This window comes from Cetorhinus maximus, chromosome 15, assembly GCF_964194155.1.
Source record: "Cetorhinus maximus chromosome 15, sCetMax3.hap1.1, whole genome shotgun sequence".
Classification (NCBI taxonomy): domain Eukaryota; kingdom Metazoa; phylum Chordata; class Chondrichthyes; order Lamniformes; family Cetorhinidae; genus Cetorhinus; species Cetorhinus maximus.
The window spans coordinates 91054486-91076073 of record NC_135893.1 but is presented as its reverse complement, the minus strand read 5'-3'; the positions used below and the strand labels follow the sequence as shown (position 1 = coordinate 91076073).

The 21588-nt window shown below is 43.3% G+C and overlaps 1 protein-coding gene across 3 annotated transcripts in view; it reads left to right on the top strand.

Moving 5' to 3' along the window:
- The window catches only part of b9d1 (B9 protein domain 1), a 49456-nt gene that overhangs the window by 18763 nt on the left and 9105 nt on the right, over positions 1 to 21588 (top strand). For 2 of the 3 annotated variants that reach the window (XM_078558962.1, XM_078558963.1), the window contains exons 3-5: positions 14290 to 14401; positions 14610 to 14706; positions 18838 to 18900. In XM_078558962.1, the coding sequence (XP_078415088.1) occupies positions 14290 to 14401; positions 14610 to 14706; positions 18838 to 18900 (272 nt within the window). Of the gene's footprint in view, positions 1 to 691; positions 710 to 11046; positions 11174 to 14289; positions 14402 to 14609; positions 14707 to 18837; positions 18901 to 21588 lie in introns of those variants that run through there. The other variant, XM_078558965.1, reaches the window with a different exon arrangement.

Genomic DNA, 21588 nt, shown 5'->3' with positions numbered 1-21588 from the left:
AACTGTCAATCATGCCGGAGCTGGCCAAGGGGGTGAGCCTTGACTGCCTCGACTGAGTGCCTGGTGGCTCGAAGGCCATGACTCGGAAGTGCCCTGCCAGGTGCTCCTCAGCTGAGGTTGGGCAGGCTGCAATGGTGCTGCAGGTACAGATTGGACTAATCAGAGCTCCCCTGTTATTTCAGGAGAAGACTGCCCACAACAATATAGAAAGGTCACGGACCAGCGGAGGCCCCGCTAGTCTCCTAATCCTTTTAAGGTGTGAGCAAGATACCCTGGAGCTTGAGAGCTGGCATGCCTCGCGTGCAACCAGGTGTGGAGAGGCGGGGGTGCTAGACGAAGGTAAGAGTGCAGTGCACAGAGAGAATTTTGGCTTGTGCAACCATTCATTGATTTGAGCCTTGAACCTGGAGCCCCCATTGATCATTGGAAGACAAGGGCACCATGATGCAGATCTCCGTTGTTTCACCAGGGTACCTGGCATACTCAGTGACAGTGTGATGACTTTAACTAATGACATGTCCTCCTTCTCCCTTTTAGGTTTGCCAGCAGGCTTTCGATCTCCAGACCCTGAAGGGTCACCCCTGACATCGGAGGACCACCGGGTGTCAGTTGCACCTGTGTCACACCCGTTCTCTGAAGCAGGCACAAGCGCATATTCCAGCACCTCAGTGGACATTAAGAGTGGTGGCTAGTATCTCGGTGCACATTGGTGAGAGCACTTCGCTTGCAGACAGAGGCAGAGTGCGCCCAGGGCGACAGCAGTCAGAGGACTGCTAGGGACCAGGGCGATGCTCAGTCTGATGATGAGCCCCTGGAGTCGTCCATTAGGCGGCAGATGCTGGATGTCCAGCAAGATGTGCAGGAGGATCTGGTGGAGATCCATGAGGATCTGCGTGCCATGGACTCCATGATGGAGGAGTCCATGAGGAGTGTGAACACTTCGTTGACAGTCATGGCCGAGCGCATTGTCTCCTCCATTGAGAGTGGCGACTGTCATGGAGAGGCAGCTCCAGGGACAGAATCAGGGGTTCCTGGGGTTGCGCTTGGACCTGCAGGCTCTCATACAGGCACTGACCTCAGGCGGTCAGTGTCAGTGTGGGAGATGGATGAGGCACACAGTATCCCAGTTAGGTGCCCCACCATCACTGGTGTGCAGGGAGGTCCACAGCGATCTCACATTGGTGCACGAGCTGTCTGTTGTCTCTGTGGGCTCCTCTCAGGCTGCTCTGAATGATGGCAGCAGCTCCTCCGCCCCTCCACCAGTGACCATGGCATCTGATGAGGCTGTGGCGACAGGGGAGATGCCAGCCATTGCACTGGTTGCTTCCTCCCAGTTGGAGCCAGCATAGGCTCCACTGGCCAGGGATGACCATCAAGGCCAGCAGAGTTAGCAGGCTGTCTCCGATGCCGGTGCCTGTAAGGGGGGAGCATCTCAACGTAGCACTCACAAACGTAAGTTAAAGGCACCATGAGCACAAGAGGGACAGGTCACGGGTGATTTTGTGTTCATTGTTGTTAACTTTATATATACTAGTCCAGTTATATACCAGAAACATTTCTGTTAAGATTATTGAATTATCAGAATGACATAAACTGTGTTTTTGTCTTCATGGCCTGAGTATGCTTCACCTTTGTATTTCATTGGTGCAGGGAACATCAGTACGTAATGCTGGATGTAGGTGGCTCTGAACTTTATTGCACAGGCACTGAGTACCCTCTGTGTTCAAATGAAAGGGTCCTTTCAGACAACAGGGATGGAGGAGGTAGCCCTGGCATGCAGTTGAAGCTGATCTTTGGTAGCCTAGCTGAAGGAGTGTTGGATCAAGGTGTCCCTGCCTCCCTGCAGGTTACCGAGACCTGGCTCCATGTCCTCAGCGTTCTCCTCACTGTGCTCATCTTCGGACTCACTACTGGACTCATCACCTGTGTCCTGTGCAGTTGCCTCATGATCCTCTTCACCAGTGGGTCCCACCTTGCCAGTGCCAGATTGTGAAGAGCACAGCATGCAACCACAATCAGTGACGCCTGCTTTGAGGGGGTATTGTAGTGCTCCCCATGAACGGTCCAGGCATCGGAAACGCATCTTGAGAAGACCTATGATCCTCTCTACCACTGCCCTTGTGGAGGCATGACTCGTATTGTAACACTTCTCTGCCTCTGTTCTTGGGTGGCAGAGAGGCATCACGAGCCACCTCTTCAACAGATAGCCCTTGTCATTCAGCAGCCATCCAAACAGTTGGGCTGGAGCACAGAAGAGCCTCGGCACCTGGGAGTGTCTGAGGATGTATGCGTCATGGGAGCTGCCACGGTACCTTGTACAGACTCGCAGAATCTTCATCCTATGGTCACACACTATCTGCACGTTCATGGAGTGGAATCTTTCCTGTTGAGAAAGGCAGCCGGCTGACCCGCTGGTGCCCTGATGGCCACGTGCAGTCGATTTGAACCTTGTCACGGGGGAACCCAGCAATCGCTGCAAAGCCTCTGACTCGCTCAGCCTGGCTGGCCTCATCCATATGGTAAAGAATAAAGGACAGTACCTGCCTGAACAGAGCTTCCGTGATCAGCTTGATGCAACTGTGGACAGCTGATTGGGAGACTCCACACATGTCCCTCGCTGAGCACTGGAAGGAGCCGGAGGCATAGAGGCTGAGGGCTGCTGTGACATTCAGAGCCACTGGCATGGGGTGTCCACCCAGTCGGAGCTGATCTCAGGCCCAATCATCTGGCAAATGGAGGTCACGCTCTCCCTTGAGAGGCGGAGCCTCCTTCGGCATTGGACCTCAGACATATTGAGGTAGCTGCTGGCAGCAGGATAGTGGAGTCTTCTGTGGCCCCTTCCGCCTTGGACTACCTTCTGGCCCTGCGCCTGTCCTCCCACAGGTCCCTCCCCTGGAAGCTGCATAGGGACACCTGGCTTCCTCTCCCTTCTGCCCCTCTTTTCCTCCTCAGAGGAGGTGCCTCCAGCTGAGACCACAATCCCCATTACCGGGGTAATGGAAGGCTGTTTGACACCTGGAAGAGTCCGCTCTGTCCGTATCCCCCGGGGCCTGTCAGACAACAATGAGTCCTGAAATGATGTCCGGAAATGCTAAGAATGAAGCCCTGAATAGAGATGAAGCTGCCAAGTACCAATAAGCAACCAGCTGCAAACTTTCTCCAAAACTCCTGACTACTCACACTGGCAATGCTGCTGACTTTTTTTATCCTGCCCTTGGATGAGCTTTGTGAAAATGCCGGCTGGCCGTCTGCCCGTTTTTGCCTGTGCGATGAGCAGAAAATTGCACGGGCAAGGAAAAATCACAGCCAATTGGACTGTTAAGGGCCTTAAGTGGCTGCTTAAATAATGGTGGGCAATGCTCCATTAATGGCGGGCGCCGCTCTGGCATTGGCATGCGCCCATCAAGCGAAATATCGAGCAAGTGTGTGATGACGTTGTGATGCTCACCCGACGCCATCGTGCATTATTTTACTCCCGTTCGGGTCGGGCACGCACCCGCCTGCTGGATGAAAAATTCAGCCCTTAGAGTGTTTCTTTCTCATTGGAGTGTATCTTTTGAGTATTCTGAAATAGCTCCTTAAATGTCTGTCACTGCATCTCTGCTGACCTATCCTTTAACCTAATTCCGCAGTTCACTTTTAACAGCTCTGACTTCATGCCTTCATAATTGCCCTTACAAGTTTAAAACATTAGTCTTAAATCCACTCTTCTGCCCCTCAAACTGAATGTGAAATTCAACCGTATTATGATCACTGCTACCTAGGAGTGCCTTTACTATGAGGTCATTCATTAATCCTGTCTCATTGCACATTACCAGATCTAGTATAGCCTGCTGTCTGGTTGGCTCTAGAACATGCTGCTCTAAGAAACTGTCCCAAAAACACTATTACCTGATTGTTCAGGCTACCTTTGCCAATCTGATTCATCCAATCTACAAGTAGATTGAAATCACCCATGATTATCACCGTACTTTCCCACAAGCTCCCATTCCTTCTTCCTGTATACCCCAACCTACATGTGGTTACTGTTAGATGGGCTATAAACCATTCCCACAAGAGACTTCTTATTTTTGCTATTTTTCATCTCTATCCAAACTGATTTTACATCTTGATCTCTAGAACTAAGGTGATCAAGATGTAGAATGTTCACCTATCACCCCAGTGCTCAGTGACCTACATTGGCTAGCTCCCAGTTAAGCAATGTTTTGATTTTAAAATTCTCATCCTAGTTTTCAAATTCCTCCATGGCTGCACGTTCTACCTGCCCACACCCCACCCTGGCCCCCAGCCTCCCTCATCCCTGTAATCTCCACAACCCTCTGACATATGTGTTCCTCTAAATCTGGCTTCTTGAGCTCCCCAATTTTAACCTTTCCAGCAATAGGGGCCACACCTTCAGTTGCCTAGGCCCTAATCTCTGGGATACCCTCCCTACGCCTTTTCTACCTTGCTTTCCTCTTTTAAAGCACGGATTAAAATCCACTTCTCTGACCAAGATTTTGGCCCACTGGAGATTAGAAGAGCGAGGTGTGATTTGATTGAAGTATAAAAGATCCTGAATGGTATTAAGAACATAAGAAATAGGAGCAGGATTGGGCCATTCAGCCCTTCGGGCCTGCCCTGCCATTCAATAAGATCATGGCTGATCTGTTTGTGTTTGGAGCTCCACGTTCGCATATGTCCCCGATAATCTTTGATTCCCTTGCCTAACAAGAATTTACCTACCTCTGTGCTAAAAATATTCAATGACCGTACCTCCACTGCTTTCTGAGGTACAGAGTTCCAAAGTCGCACAACCCCCTGAGCGAAAAAATTTCTCCTCATCTCTGTCCTAAAAGGGCGACTCCTAATTTTAAAACAGTGCCCCTTATTTCTGGACTTGCCCACAAGAAGAAATGTCCTTTTGACGTCCACCTTGTTCGTACCATTCAGGATCTTTTATACTTCAATCAAATCTCACCTCACTCTTCTAATCTCCAGTGGAAACAAGCCAGTCTGTCTAACCTTTCCTCATAAGACACCCCGCTTATTCCAGCTATCAATCTAGTGAACCTCCTCTGATCCACCTCCAATGCATTTACATCCTTCCTTAAATAAGGAGACCAAAACTGCACACAGTATTCGAGATGTGGTCTCAATAATGCCCTGTATAACTGAAGCATAACATCCTTACTTTAATGTTCAATCCCTCTCGTAATAAAGGATGGCATTCCATGAGCCTTCTTGATTAAATACTGTACGTGCATACTAACTTTTTGTGACACGTGCTAGAACACCTCGATCCCTCTGCACCTTAGAATTCTGCAGTCTTTCTCCATTGAAGTAATACTCTGCTTTTTTTATTCTTCCTGCCAAAGTGAACAACTTCACATTTTCCCACATCATACTCCATCTGCCAGATTTTTTGCCCACTCACTCAACCTATCCATATCTGTCTGCAACCTCTTTATACCCTCTTCACAACATATTTCCCTACCTACCTTTGTGTCATCTGCAAATTTAGCTACCGTGCCTTCACTGCCCTCATCTAAATCATTGAGGTAAATTGTTAAAAAGTTGAGGCCCCATTACAGATCCCTACCAGATTCCACTCATCACATCCTGCCAATCAGAAAATAACTCATTTATGCATACCCTGTTTTCTGCCAGCCAGCCAATTGTCTATCCATGTTAATATATTACCCCTACACCATGAACTTTTATTTTCCGCAATAACCTTTGATGTGGCACCTTTTCAAATGCCTTATGGAAATCCAAGTACAGTACGCCTAAGGCTCCCCTTTATCCACGGCGCTAGTTACTCCTTTAAAGAACTCCAATAAATTGGTTAAACATGATTTCTCTTTCACAAAACAATGTTGACTCTTCCCGATTACCTTAAGTTTCTCTAAGTGCTCAGCTATAGCCACCTTAACGATTGATTCTAACACCTTTCCCAAAACAGAAGCCAATGTAACTGGCCTGTAGTTTCCTGTTTTCTGCCTCCCTCCCTTCTTGAATAGAGGGGTTATATTTTCGATTTCCAGTCTGATGGAACCTTTCCAGAAGCTAGAGAAATTTGGAAAATTAACATCAATGCTTCTACTACCTCACTAGCCACCTCTTTTAAGACCCTAGGATGGAGACTTGTCAGCCCGCAGCTCTTATCAGTTTGCTCAGTACTGCTTCCCTAGTGATTGTAATTTCACCAAGTTCCTCTCTTCCCTCCACCTCCTGATTTACAGCTATTACTGGAATGTTTTTTGTATCCTCTAGAGTGAAGACAGAAGCAAAATATTTGGTCATATCATCCACCATTTCCTTATTATCTACTATTAACTCCCCATTCTCACTCTCTAGAGGACCAACATTCACTTTACTCATTTCCTGTTTAAATACCTGTAGAAACTCTTGCTATCGGTTTTTACATTTCTAGCTAGCTTCCTCTCATACTCTAATTTCTTTCTCCTGATTAACCTTTTAGTCATTCTCTGCCGTTCTTTATATCCTGACCAATCATCTGACTTGCTACTCATCTTTGCGCAGTTATATGCTTTTTCCTTAAGTTTGATGCTTTACTTAACTTCTTTAGTTAACCAAGGGATAGTGAGTCCTCACCTTAGAATTTTTCTTTTTAGTAGGAATATACTTATTGAGCATTCTGAAATATCCCCTTAAATGTCTGCCACTGCTTCTCTATTCATCTATCCCCTTGCCTAGTATCTCTGTTCGCTTCAGCTAGCTAAGCTTTCACGCCCACATAGAAACCCTTATTTAACTCTAAAATACTAGTTTTAGACCCACTCTTCTCTCCTTCAAACTGGATGTAAAATTCAATCATATTGTGGTCGCAACTACCTAGGGATGCCTTCACTCTGAGGTCATTAATTAATCCTGTCACATTACAGAACACATTCCAGACTAAGAATTGTCATTACTCACCTCCTAAAGCCATCCATAAAGGTGTTTCCTGATTTGAATGGGTCATTCCGAAACTAAGACAGTGATTGTCACAAACCCTCAGGGTGAATGCCTGTAAACAATAGCCCAAATTGTGGCTAATCCACTGAAGCACAACACCATATTTGGAAAAGGGAACTATGTGAAATCACATAGTAAGGCAGCCATGTTTGGTCCCCTTTTTAATCTGTATGGGGAGATGGCAGTGATAATGTTGGTAGACAGGTAATCCAGAGGCCCAGGCTAATGCCCAGGGGGCATGGGTTCAAATCCCATCACATGAGCTGGTGGAATTTAAATTCAATTAATGAAATCTGGAATTTAAAGCAAGTAATGAAACTGTCATTGATTGCCTCAAAAACCCATCTGGTCCACCAATGTCCCCAGGGAAGGAAATCTGCCATCCCCACCCGGTCCGGACCACATGCAACTCCAGGTCCACAGCAATGCGGCTGACCTTCAACTGCCCCCTGAAATGGCCAAGCAAGCCACCCAGTCCAAGGGCAACTAATACTCTCCTTATGTGGCCAATCTTTTATTTTTTTAAAATTAATTCATGGGATGTGGCCGTTGCTGGCTGGGCCAGCATTTATTGTCCATCCCTAATTGCCCTTGAGAAGGTGGTGGTGAGCTGTCTTCTTGAACTACTGCAGTCCATGTGGTGTAGGTACACTCACAATGCTGTTAGGAAGGGAGTTCCAGGATTTTTACACAGCGACAGTAAAGGAACGGCGATATATTTCCAAGTCAGAATAGTGAGTGACTTGGAGGGGAACTTCCAGGTGGTGGTGTTCCCATCTATTTGCTGCCCTTGTCCTACTAGTTGGTAGTGGTCATGGGTTTGGAAGGTGCTGTCTAAGGAGTCTTGGTGAATTCTTGCAGTGCATCTTGTAGATGGTACACACTGCTGCTACTGTGTGTCGATAGTGGAGCGAATGAATCTTCGTGGATGTGGTGCCAATCAAGCGGGCTGCTTTGTCCTGGACAGTGTCAAGCTTCTCGAGTGTTGTGGGAGTTGTACCCATCCAGACAAGTGGGGAGTAATCCATCACACTTCTGACTTGTGCCTTGTAGATGGTGGATAGGCTTTGGGGAGTCAGGTGGTTAGTTATTCGTTGCAGGATTCCCAGCCTCTGACCTGCTCTTGTAGCCACAGTATTTATATGGTTAGTCCAGTTCAGTTTCTGGTCAATGGTAACCCCCCAGAATGTTGATAGTGGGGATTTCAGTGACAGTAATGTCATTGAAAGTCAAGGGGCGATAGTTAGATTCTCTTGTTGGAGATGGTCATTGCCTATCTCTTGTGTGGTTACTTGTCACTTGTCAGCCCAAGCCTGGATATTGTCCAGGTCTTGTTGCAATTGGACATGGACTGCTTCAGTATCTGAGGAATCGCAAATGGTGCTGAACATAGTGCAATCAGCAGCAAACCTCCCTATTTCTGACCTTATGATGGAAGGAAGGTCATTGATGAAGCAACTAGGGAAGGCGATGGCGTAGTGGTATTGTCACTGGAGAATTAATGCTTTGGGGACCAGGATTCGAATCCCGCCATGGCAGGTGGTGGAATTTGAATTCAATAAAAAGTCTAATGATTGTCATTGTCAAACCATTGTCAATTGTTGTAAAAACCCATCTGGTTCACTAATGCCCTTTAGGGATCTGCTGTCCTTACCTGGTCTGGCCTACATGTGACTCCAGAACCACACCAATGTGGTTGACTCTTAAATGCCTTCTGAACAGGGCAATTAGGGATGGTCAATGAATGCTGTCTAGCCAATGACGCCCACATCCAATGAATGAAAAAAAAAGCTGAAGATGGTTGGGCCAAGGACACTACCCTGAGGGAACTCCTGCAGTGATGTCCTGTACAACAACCACAACCATCTTCCTTTGTGCTAGATATGACTCCAACCTGATTCCCATTGACTCCAGTTCTGCTAAGGCTCCTTGATGCCACACTCGGTCAAATGCGGTCTTTATGTCAAGGGCAGTCGCTCTCACCTCACCTCGGGAGTTGATCCCTTTTGTCCATGTTTGAACCAAGGCTGTAATGAGGTCTGGAGCTGAGTGGCCCTGGTGGAACCTAAACTGAGCATCAGTGAGCAGGTTATTGCTAAGCAAGTGCTGCTTGATAGCACTGTTGATGACCCCTTCTATGACTTCACTGATGATCGAGAGTAGACTGATGGGGCGGTGTCATATTTTGTTTCATAATGCTCCCCTGAAGCACCTTAAGACATTTAAGACATTATGGTGCTGTATAAATATAAGCTGTTGGCAATCTGCAATTCTTTTAGGAAGCCTCAGTATAATATCAGAAGTACAAGCTGAAACCCTGATTCTGGAATTAGGCTGTGTTTACATACATTATAACTTTAATGGTGGTATGAAATTAAACTGCTTTGTATTAATGTAGTAGTGTGAATAGACTTCGTTTCACCTGGTAAGCGAAAGTAGTAATGGTTCTTTGATATAAAAACAGAAAATGCTGGAAAGACACAGCAGATTTGGCAGTATCTGTGGAGAAAGCAACAGAGTTAACGTTTCGAGTCCCTATGACTCTCGCTGAAGAGAGGTAGAAATGTGATGGAATTTATATTGTTTTGGGGGTGGGGGGGAGGTGTCAGATGCATGGAGCAGGTGGAGCAAAATGGAAGGTCAGGGATAGGTGGGAGCTCAGGAGAGATTTGACAACGATGTCATGGACACGACAGGGAGTGTTAATGGTCGTGTTAAAGACTAAAGAAGGTGCTAATAATTACATAAAGGTAAGGTAGCAGAATGTGTTAATAGTAGAACAAGGGTCAGCACTCTGAGAGACCAAAACAATTTATAGATGGCCCTGTTGGGTGGGGGAGAGGTTGGAATTTAAAAAAAAATTAAATTGGAAGAGAGAGTTCGTGGTCTGAAGTTGTTGAACTCAAATGTTAAGTTCCATCAACTCCAGCATGATGCCACCATCAAAGACTTGTTCCCCTCACCTCCCCTTTCAGCATTCTGTAGGGCCCGTTCCCTCCAATGACACCCTGGTTCAATCCCCCATCACCCCCAATGCCGCATCCCCTTCCCATGGCATCTTCCCATGCAATCACAGAAGGTATAACACCTGCCCCTTTATCTCCTCCCTCCTCACCGTCCAAGGCCCCAAACACTCCTTCTAGGTGAAGCAGCAATTCACTTGCACCTCCTTCAGTTTAGTCTACTGTATTCGCTGCTCACAATGCGGTCTCCTCTACATTGGGGAGACAAAACGCAGACTGGGTGACCACTGTGGAACACCTTTGCTCAGTTTGCAAAGCATAACCCAGACCTTCCTGCTGCTCGCCATTTCAATTCACTGTCTTGCCCCCATTCCCACATTTCCACCCTTGGGCTGCTGCAATGTTTCAGTGAAGCCCAATGCAAACTGGAGGAAAGCACCTCCTCTTCCGATTAGGCACTTTACAGCCTTCTAGATTTCACATTGAGTTCAACAACTTCAGACCATAAACTCTCTTCTCCATTTTGATCTTATTTTAATTTTCTTTCCAAACACCACCACAGGGCCATCTGTAACTTGTTTTGCTTTCACAGTGTACTGACCCTTGTTCTGCTATTAACACATTCTGCTACCTTGTATGCCATTATTAGCACCTTCTTTAGCCTTTAACACTATCATTAACACTCCCTTTGCCTTGCGTCCATGACATCTTTGTCAAATCTCTCCTCAGCACCTACCTATCCCTGACCTTGTATTTTGCTCCACCCCGCCCTCCCCCAACAGTATAAAATCCGTCACATTTCTACCTCTCTCCAGCTCTGAAGGAGAGTCAAATGGGCTCGAAACATTAACTCCGTTTGTCTGTCCACAGATGCTGCCAGACCTGCTGAGTCTTTCCAACATTTTCTGTTTTTATTTCAGATTTCCAGTATCAGCAGTATTTTGCTTTTATTTTATTGGTTCTTTGGTATATTTATTGGTTTATAAGGGGGAGTTGTAGTCTCTGTGGCTAGACATCAGTGGATTTTAATTGAATTTGATATTGTTTCTCATCAGAATGTTGTTTAAAAATGCAAGTTCCAAGTACCATTAATACTAAGTTTTTTTTTCTTCCTTCTGGACAGGACATACAAAATTAGGCGTTAATTCTTGCTTGAGTGCTGCTCCATAATTATTGGCAGTCTTCCAGTATCTCATTCAAGTGGCCATTCTAGATGCATGAGCCTATGCAGAAAATGTGGATCCTATAGGGTAACACATCTAACCCTGCCACTCCTTACCAAATATCCATATGCATGCCCTTTTCAGCAGGTCATTCAACAGCATTCAGAAGTGATTTTTCTCCACAATGATAGGTGCAAAACGATAGTGTCCCAACAGCAGTCCAAGATTAAATCAGATAGCTTTGTACAGACCAGATTTCCTTCCTGAGATCTTCTGAAATGCATGGCTTAATAATTTTAATTTGCAAGACCCTGGCTCTCCTATTGGTTTAAAAGTTTCACCACTGAAAATTGTTTTTCCTTATGCTAAATGTTAGTTCACTTGATAAAAAATAATTTTAGGAACATAATTTTATATTTCTGTGCTCTCATGATATTTTGAATTTTTAAATGATTTCCACATCTGTCTAAATACACCATAGTCTTATTTCTCAAGGGAATATAGAGCATTAAAAAAGATTTCCTGTTGGAGCTGGTTGAATGTCAGGTTTCCCATCGTTAAATGTCATGGATCAAATCTTGAAAATCCATAAAACAGTTCATAGTAAACTTTGCATAGTAAACTTTTCTGCAAAGCACAGTAACACAGATCAACAGTCATTCACTGTGTATGTATGTCTATGGGGATAATTTCTGTACACTGTTTAATCCATCATCACATGGATTTCCATCGGTGGTTGTTCTCTGAAGCCTCTTGCTATCCTTAAAATTAATTACTTTTCTCCATGCAAAAAGCTGAGAAATATAAACATTTAATTATCTTTTACCTGGTGTGATTATTCACATGCATTACTAAAGGTTAGCAATAGTTAATTCCAAAGTCTTGCAACCTGACAGGATAATCTACCAGTTTTTCCAGTTGGGACCAGGTATTGCAAATTATTCCCATATTTGACAGCTTTGAGGATATTTTAATGTAAAAGAACATTTTAAGAAATATTTACTTTAAAGCTGAGCCGTGACAAACATTGGGTATTTCTAACTTTCAGTTCCAAGAAGGCAATCATTAAAAAAGGTTTCTGTAGGTGAACTTGTGTATGGAGTAATTAAAGGCTCTTCCTCTTACTCCATTCCAATGTGTGATTCTATATTAACTTCCAGAAATACTGGTTATGACATTAGTTTTTTGTTCAGCGCTAATTCAGCAAACTGAAGAGATTATTGCAAGGAGGTTGGAGTATAAAAGCAGTGCTACAACTGTACAGAGTGTTGGTGAGACCACATATGGAGTACTACATTCAGTTTTGCTCTCCAGTTCAGAAAAAGGTTCACTAGGATGAAGGTGTTGTCTTATGAAGAAAGGTTGAGCGGTTTGGGCCCATACTCATAGGAGTTTAGAAGAATGAGAGGTCATCTTATTGGAACACACAAAGAATCTGAGGGGACTCAACAGGGTAGATGCTGAAAGGCTGTTTTCCCTCGTGGGGAAATCTAGAACTTGGGGGCATAGTTTCAGAATAAGAGGCTGTCCATTTAAGTTGGAGATGAGGGGGAATTTTCCTGAGAGACTTGTGGAGATTGAGTCATTGAATATATTCAAAGCTGAACTAGACAGATTCTTGAACTACAGGGGAGTCAAGGGTTATGGGGAACAGGCAGGAAAATGGAATTGAAGCCAAGGTCAGATCAGTCATGATCTTATTGAATGGCAGAGCAGGCTTGAGGGTCCATACAGCGTACTCCCCCTAGTTCTTAAGTTTCATTCAAATTTTCTATGGTCAGACAAATTAAGTTTGAAAATTGAAATAGCAAACTAGGCAAATGAGATCTTGATATTAGTTGAATACCATGTAGAATCATTAGAAAGTTCATAGCACAGCAGGAGGCCACTTGATCCATCGTGCCTGCACTATCTGAAAAACGATGCAACCAGCCTAATCCCACTTTCCAGCATTTGGTCCGTAGCCCTGCAGGTTACGGCATTTGAGGTGCATATCCAGATACCTTTTTAAATAAGTTGAGGGTTTCTGCCTCTACTACCCTTTCAGGCAGAGAGTTCCAGACCCCCAAAACCCTCCTGGGTGAAAAAAAATTTCCTTAACTCCCCTCTAATTTTTCTACCAATCATTTAAATCTATTTCCCCCCACTGACCTCTCTGCTAAAGCAAATAAGCCCTTCCCATCCACTCTAACCAGGCCCCTCACAATTTTGTACATCTCAATTAAATCTCCCCTCAATCTCCTCTGTTCCAAGGAGAACAACCCCAGCCTATCCAATCTTTCCTCATAGCTGCAATTTTCCATTACTGGCAACGTCCTTGTAAACCTCGTCTGTACCCTCTCTCATCCAATTACATCCTTTCAGTAATGAGGTGACCAGAACTGCATTCTGGTTGTGGCCTAACTAATATTTTATATAGCTCCAGCATAACCTCCCTTCTCTTAAGTTCTATGCCTCGGCTAATAAATGAAAGGCCATATGCCTTAACCACCTTATCAACCTATCCTGCTACCTTCAGGGATCTGTGGACATCATTCACTCCAAGGTCTCTCTCACCTCCTCTACACACCAGTATGCTCCCATTTATTGTGTAATCCTTTGCCTTGCTTGACCTCCCCAAATGCATCACCTCAGACTTGTGTATGATGAAAAAATTATATTCTTCACCTTTATAATCAATGTTTTGAAACATTGGGGGGGGTTTAAACAGGCAACATCTGTTCATGATAATTAAAATAGATTCCATTCATTAGAAATAATTTTGAAATATATACTACAGTAAAAAATGCTCTCGTTGTTGTATTCTTGCTACTTCACATTTGAGGGCAGTAGAGAACCAGTAAAGACTGCACATAATGTTAGAAGAGTAAAAGCAAAGTTTAGCTATCCAGTTTGCAATTTGATAATCTCCAATACTATCCATCTCTTATAACAAAATTCAGTTCCCTTAATACAGATATATGCCACGTTGGAATTGCTGTGGAGTTTCAACAACATTGTAGAGAGGTAGGATGCAAGATCACCTCAGCAGCCAGTTACCAAATTCATTTGTGCTTCTATTCAGAGGCATCAGGCTTGGTAGTCAGTTATGGAATGTCAGCAGCTGCATAGGGCATGTGGAGTGGAAGACTATCTGCAGGAAAAAGCTTACTCCTTGTAATAACATTTGTGGTTTTATTGTTTCTGCTTTTTTCTTCTTTTAGGGTCTGGAGGAAGGGATATCCCAGATCACCTCTAAAAATAGGGATTGCAATCAATGCTTTGTGTGGAACTTTCCAATGGAGATCACATTCAAGAGCACTAACCCATTTGGCTGTAAGTTTGTCTTTTTTTTAATTCAAGAAATCTTTTATTTTTAAATGAAAGAACTCATAGCTTTTAAATCTTTAAATTGATCATCATAAAAACGTAACCTGCACATTTCATGAAATCAGAATGCCTTCAGTATGACATTTTTATTATATATGTTAATCACTTGAAGCACGTACACTAGATGAGTACCCTTGCTTGTCCTTTTCTTAAGGGCCACAGATAGTTATAAGTGTGTATGGAGCTGATTTGTTTGGAAATGATGTGGTCCGTGGCTATGGAGGTGTTCACGTTCCCACAACTCCTGGAAGGTAAGTCATAGATGTTTTTCAATTCATTTTATGGTTAGTATTAGAATAATTGGAACTTGCAGAGGGAGGGGGAGGATTCAGTTGTTGTAGTCCACGTAGGTACCAATGACATAGGCAGAACTAGGAAAGAGGTTCTGCAAAGTCAGTATGAGGACCTAAGTTCATAATTAAGAATCAGAACCTCAAAGGTAATAATCCCTGGACTATTACCTGAGCCACATGCAAATTGGCATAGGGAAAATAAGATTAGAGAGACGGATGTGTGGCTCAAAGGCTGGTGTGGGAGAAATGGGTTCCGTTTGTGGGGCACCGACATCAGTACTGGGGAAAGTAGGGGATGTACCGTTGGGACGGTTTACATCTGAATCATGCTGGGGAGTGTCCTTGTAAATCGCATAACTAGGGAAGTAGAGGGGGTTTTAAACCAAAGAGGGGTGAGGGATCAAGCTTGGGTAAAGGTAGCAATTCAAGGTATAGAGCCAAGACAGGAGAGCAAAATAGTAATATGAGAAATGGGGGACAGAGAGAAAAAGTCTCAGAATATATCAACAGTCAAGACTAAATGTTACAAAGGTAACAAAAAGACAAACTGAAGGCTCTCTGTCTGAATGCATGTAGCATTCATAACAAAGTAAATGAATTGATTGGCCATATTGAAGTAAATAAATATGATCTAATAGCAATTATGGAGATGTGGATGCAGGACGACAAAGATTGGGACCTTAATATTGAAGGGTACGTGACATTCAAGAAGAATAGGAAGCTAGGTAAAGGTGGAGGGGTAGCACTGTTAATTAAAGAGGACATTGGTGCAATAGTTAGAGATGACCTTGGTTCAGGAGATCAGGATGTAGAATCGGTTTGGGTGGAGATGAGGAATAGTAGAGCAGTGGGAGTGGTCTACAGGCCCCCTAACAGAAGTCACAGTGTAGGACAAAGTATTCAAGAGAAAATATTGTGTGCTTGTGATATAGGGACGGCAATAATCATGGGTAATTTTAATCTACACACAAACTGGAAAAATCAGATTGGCAGTAGGAGCCTGGATGAGGAGCTCTTTGAATGTTTTCATGATAGTTCTGGAACCAACCAGAGAGCAGGTTATATTAGACATGGTATTGTGTAACATGACAGGATTAATTAATGACCTCAAAGTAAAGGCACCCCTAGGTAGCAGCAACCACAATATGACTGAATTTTACATCCAGTTTGAAAGGGAGAAGAGTAGATCTAAGACTTAAACTTAAATAAGGGCAACTATGGGGATGAAAGCTGAGCTAGCTGAAGTGAACTGAGAAGCAGTGGCAGACATTTAAGGGGATATTTCAGAGTACTCAGAATAAGTACATTCCTAATATAAAGAAAATGCTAAGGGGAGGACCCAACATCCCTGGTTTACTAAAGAAGTTAAGGAAAGCATCAAACTTAAGGAAAAAGCATACAACATCGCAGAGACGAGTGGCAGGACAGATGATTAGACAGAATATAAAAATGACAGAGAATGACTAAAATGTTAATCAGGAGAAAGAAATTAAAGTATGAGAGGAAGCTAGCTAGAAATGTAAAAATAGATAGCAAGAATTTCTACAGGTATTTAAAAAGGAAAAAAGAAGTTTATTGAGTGTTGGTCCTCTAGAGAGTATCGATGGGGAGTTAATAGTAGATAATGAGAAAATGGCGGAAGAGATGAACAAATATTTTGCTTCTGTGTTCACTATAGAGGATACAAAAAAACATTCCAGTAATAGCTGCAAATTGGTAGGTGAACAGGAAAAAGGAACTTGGTGAAATTGAAATCACTAGGGAAACGGTACTGAGCAAATTGATGGAGCTGCAGGCTGGCAAGTCTCCGGGTCCTGATGGACTACATCCTAGGGTCTTAAAAGAGGTGGCTAATGCGCTGGTGTTAACTTTCCAAAATTTGCTAGATTCTGGAAAGGTTCCATTAGATTGGAAAGTAGCAAATATAACCCCTCTATTCAAGAAGGGAGGGAGGCAGGAAACAGGAAACTATAGGCCAGTTAGCTTGACGTCTGTCGCGGGAAAGTTATTAGATTCGATCATTAAGGAGGTTATAGCTGTACACTTAGAAGAGCTCAAGGCAATCAGGAAGTCAGCATGGTTTTGTGAAAGGAAAATCATGTTTAACCAATTTATTAGAGTTCTTTGAAGGAGTAACATGCGCAGTGGATAAAAGGGAGCCTGTAGACGTACTGTACTTGGATTTCCAGGAGGCATTTGATAAGGTGCCACATCAAAGTTTATTACAGAAAATAAAAGCACGTGGTGTAGGTAACATATTATCTAGATAGAAGATTGGCTGGCCGGCAGAAAGCAGAGAGTATGCATAAATAGGTCTTTTTTGGATTGGTAGGATGTGACGAGTAGAGTCACACAGGGGTCTGTACTGGGGCCTCAACTTTTTACAATTTACATCAATGACTTAGATGAGGGGAGTGAAGACATGGTAGCTAAATTTGCAGGTGATACAAAGATAGGTAGGAAAGTACATTGTGAAGAGAACATGATGTTGCAGATGGATATAGATAGGTTGAGTGAGGGGGCAAAGGTCTGGCAAATGGAGTTTAATAAGGGAAAATGTGAAGTTGTTCACTTTGGCAAGAACGACAAATAAGCGGCGTATTACTTAAATGGGGAACGGCTGCATAATTCGGAGATGCAGAGAAGATCTAGGTGTTCGAGCACGAGTCACAAAAAGTTAGTATGCAGGTACAGCAAGTAATTAAGAAGGCTAATGGAATTCTATCCTTTATTACAAGAGGGATTGAACATAGAAGTAAGGAAGTTATGCTTCAGCTATACAGGGAATTGGTGTGACTGCACCTTGAATACTGAGTGCAGTTTTGGTCTACTTATTTAAGGAAGGATGTAAATGCATTGGAGGTGGTTCAAAGAAGGTTTACTAGATTGATACCTGGGATGAATGGGTTGTCTTATAAGGAAAGGTTGGACAGACTGGGCTCGTTTCCACTGGAGTTTAGAAGAGTGAGGGGTGATTTGATTGAAGTATACAAGATCCTGAATGGCCTTGACAAGATGAACGTCAAAAGGATATTTCCTTTTATGGGTGAGTCCAGAACTAGGGGGCACTGGTTTAAAACTAGGGGTCGCCCTTTTAGGACAGAGATGAGGAAAATTTTTTTCTGAGAGTTGTGCGACTTTGGAACTCTGTGCCTTAGAAGGTAATGGAGGTGGGGTCGTTGAATATTTTTAAGGCAGAGGTAGATAAGATTGGCTTGGCAAGGGCATCAAAGGTTATTGAGGTTAGATGGGAATGTGGAAATTAAAACACAAGAAGATCAGCCATGACCTTATTAAATGCTGGAGCAGGCTTGAGGGGCTGGATGGTCTACTCCTGTTCCTATTTCTTATGTTCTTATGTTAATTTTGAAAGCTTTGCAGATCCAGTGAGGAAATATCTTGAATTTAATTTCAAAATTTGTAATGAGGTTTGGAGTGAAGTTGTCCTGTCAGAACTTGACTTCGTATCTGTGAGCGAGTCAACGGTGAGAGGTGCTACTCGATGGAGACTGATGAAGATGACGCTTTCCCTCATTTACTGATGGTTAGGAGGGGCTGATAACACATGACAAATTTAACCAGATCTGTGAGTAGGGTGTACCTGGGCAATATCTGTCAGTGTCATAGCTGTACTGAAACTGGCAGGTACAGCAATTAGCTCTGGTGCACTGTCTTCAACATGAGAGGCAGATGTTGTCAAGACCCAAAGCCTTTGCAATGTTCAATGTATTCAACTTTTTTTTCTTTAGTTGATGGAGAGTTTCTCTGTACATGAAATAAATTGCAAGTAATTTGTAAAGACTGCTGGAAGAAATTTGCAAATTTCTTCCAATCGGCTGCAAGAAATGTGCCTATAATTATAATTAAGTGTAACAGAGGTACAATACTGGATGGGTTGTGGTACTCAATACCAGAACCAGGCATTAACCTCCTTTAATCTTGTACAAATTGCCTTTACAATTTTTAATTTAGTTCATAGTCATGTAATAATAGGTAAATTTTTATAAGTGCCACATCTTTATAGCACAGAAATTAGTTTTTTAATGAAATATTACTAGCAATTTACTTTAGAGGTTTGCTTTTTTGTAGGCATAAGAGAACCATTCCAATGTTTGTCCCAGACTCTTCATCTAAACTGCAAAAGTTAACAAGGTATTTACACTTTTGGATATCACAATTTAGTCAGGTTGTTTCCGCATAGAACATTAAAGCAGTGATGGTTATTGCGAACTTCCAGAACAGTAAAGTATAAGCAGTAATATATTGTCTGGTCACTTCTCAAAGTACTTTATCAACATATTTCCTAACCATAGTGCCATATCTATTTACTAGCATCATTTTCATTTTCTATTACAAATGATCAAAAGCTATAGGATTTATTAGTCGTTGTTTCCTGTCTTTAAGCTGCCTCATCCTCCTGCCCTGTCTTGACCCATTTCCAAAAGAATAACCAGAATCATCACACGGACTGCAGTGGTTCAGGAAGGTGGCCCAACAGCACCTTTGCAGGGTAATTTGAAATGGTCAATAATGTTGATCTTGCCTGCGATGCCCACATCCTAAGAATGAGTGGGGAAAAAGAATCATAATAAGAGGGATAAATCGACTCTTATCAGATGCAGTGTTTCCCATCTCTCTGACTACATAGTGGAGTCTTTACTCAGCTTGATAATTTATTGCAGTAGCTCAGTAGCACATGATCTCTCTGACATCACAAAAATGATGTCAAAATTGGGAACAGACGGGGGTAGATTTTCCTTTGGTGTGGTTTTTAGGTGACTGGTGTGCTCACCAGCTGCCAGATAGATAGTGCAGGAGGCCTGGTCCACTTTTTAAAAAAAAAATTATTTATGGCTTTTGGGCATCACTAGCTAGGCTAGTATTGTCCATCCCTAATTGCCCTCGATAAGTGGGTGGTGAGCAGCCGCCTTGAACCACGGCAGTCCACATGGTGTAGATACACCCACAGTGCTGTTAGGGAGGGTGTTCCAGGATTTTGACCCAGCGACAGTGAAGGAACGGCAATATATTTCCATGTCAGCATGGTGAGTGGCTTGGAGGGGAACATCTAGGTGATGGTGTTCCCATGTGTCTGCTGCCCTTGTCCTTCTAGACGATAGTGGTCATGGGCTTGGAAGGTGCTGTCTAAGGAGGCTTAATGAGTTCCTGCAGTGCATCTTGTAGATGGTACACACTAATGCCACTGTGCATTGGTGGCGGCGGGAGTGAATGTTTGTGGATGGGGTGTCAATTAAGTGGGCTGCTTTGTCTTGGATGGTGTCAAGCTTCTTGAGTGTTGCCTGGATGACTGCAACTCCAACAAGTGGAGAGTATTCCATCACATTCCTGACTTGTGCCTTGTAGATGGTGGACAGGATTTAGGGAGGCAGTAGGTGAGTTACTTGCTGCAGAATTCTTAGCCTCTGACCTGTTCTTGTAGCCACAGTATTTATATGACTAATTCAGTTCAGTTTCTAGTCAGTGGTAACACCCAGGATGTTGATATGGGGGATTCAGCGATGCTAAAGCCATTGAATGTTAGATTCTCTCTTGTTGGAGATGGTCATTGCCTGGCACGTGTGGTGCAAATGTTACTTGCCACTTGTCAGACCAAGCCTGGATATTGTCCAAGTCTCATTAACATGGGGCTGGCTGGGTGCAGGTAAAAACTAGGACCCTTGGGCAGCTTTAAGAGCCCCTGCACTATCTGGCAGCCAGTCAGCTTCTGGGCTCAGTAACAGGTGTTGGAAACTCTTTCGAGTTATCAACAGTCACAGATCGCAACTCTTTCGAGTACAATCACAGTTCTTGGTTTTCCGGGAGTGGGACATGAACCCACAACCCTCTGATTCAAAGGCGAGGGTGCTATGAACTGAGCCACAAAGTTGGATCCTGGCAGAGACCCAGATGGACATTTGGAACAGCCTTCCACTGGGCTGCACAAAAATGAATTACAGCTGGGCTTTCCTTTGCTGGATGGTTAGCTGAAATGGGTGAGGCATGCATTACGTCCAGTTGAGTCCGAAAATAGCAATCAGGCTCCTATGTACATTATGGGACTACAATTTTCATATTTCTGGGTCCCTGCATGGTTTCTCTTGGTCTTTGTTGAATGTGGGAGCAACCCTAAGCAGGCAGCCTCTGATCCAAAGTCATTCTTGATTTAGTCATATAATTTGTTAGGTGGGATTTTAAATGCTCATCTATTTTCTATGTATTGTATTATTTGCTATATAAACTTAATATCACACCCGCACTAATTTTAAGTTGAAATGAACTGCAAGAAAAACAATCCAAGAAATTGAAAAAACTTGGCCACTGGAAGGATGAAAAAGGAATGATTGATGCACAGCTGCTGAAAGTAAGTTGTAAAGAGGAAATTAATGCAGACAACTAGTGATAGGAATTTAGGTGTGTGCAATTTGGAAAAGTGATGAAAGGATTATCTGTTAAGGTGGCTCAGTACTGGTGTGCATCTGAATCATTAAAATGTGCATTAGGGTCTAAGCTGCTTTTCACTGAAACTTGCTTACTGCAGTAACAAAGATGTTTCATTTCCCCTAATTTTCAATTTAATCTTAAGAGGCAATAACTCCAAACAGGGCAGAAGTTTATGCAATAACTGTCTCAAAACAGTTAATGGTAGTTTCATTTGATCCAATCACAATTATGATGAACAACAGTATCTGAATTTATTTTACACAGTGGGAAATTTACAATTTGTGATTTGTAGTTAAAAATTTTGTAACACATTTGATTTTGGTCCTTGCAAAGTTCTTGATAACATACTCTTCCCCCAGTAATGGATAAAGTCACATTTTAATTTATTATTCCAATGTG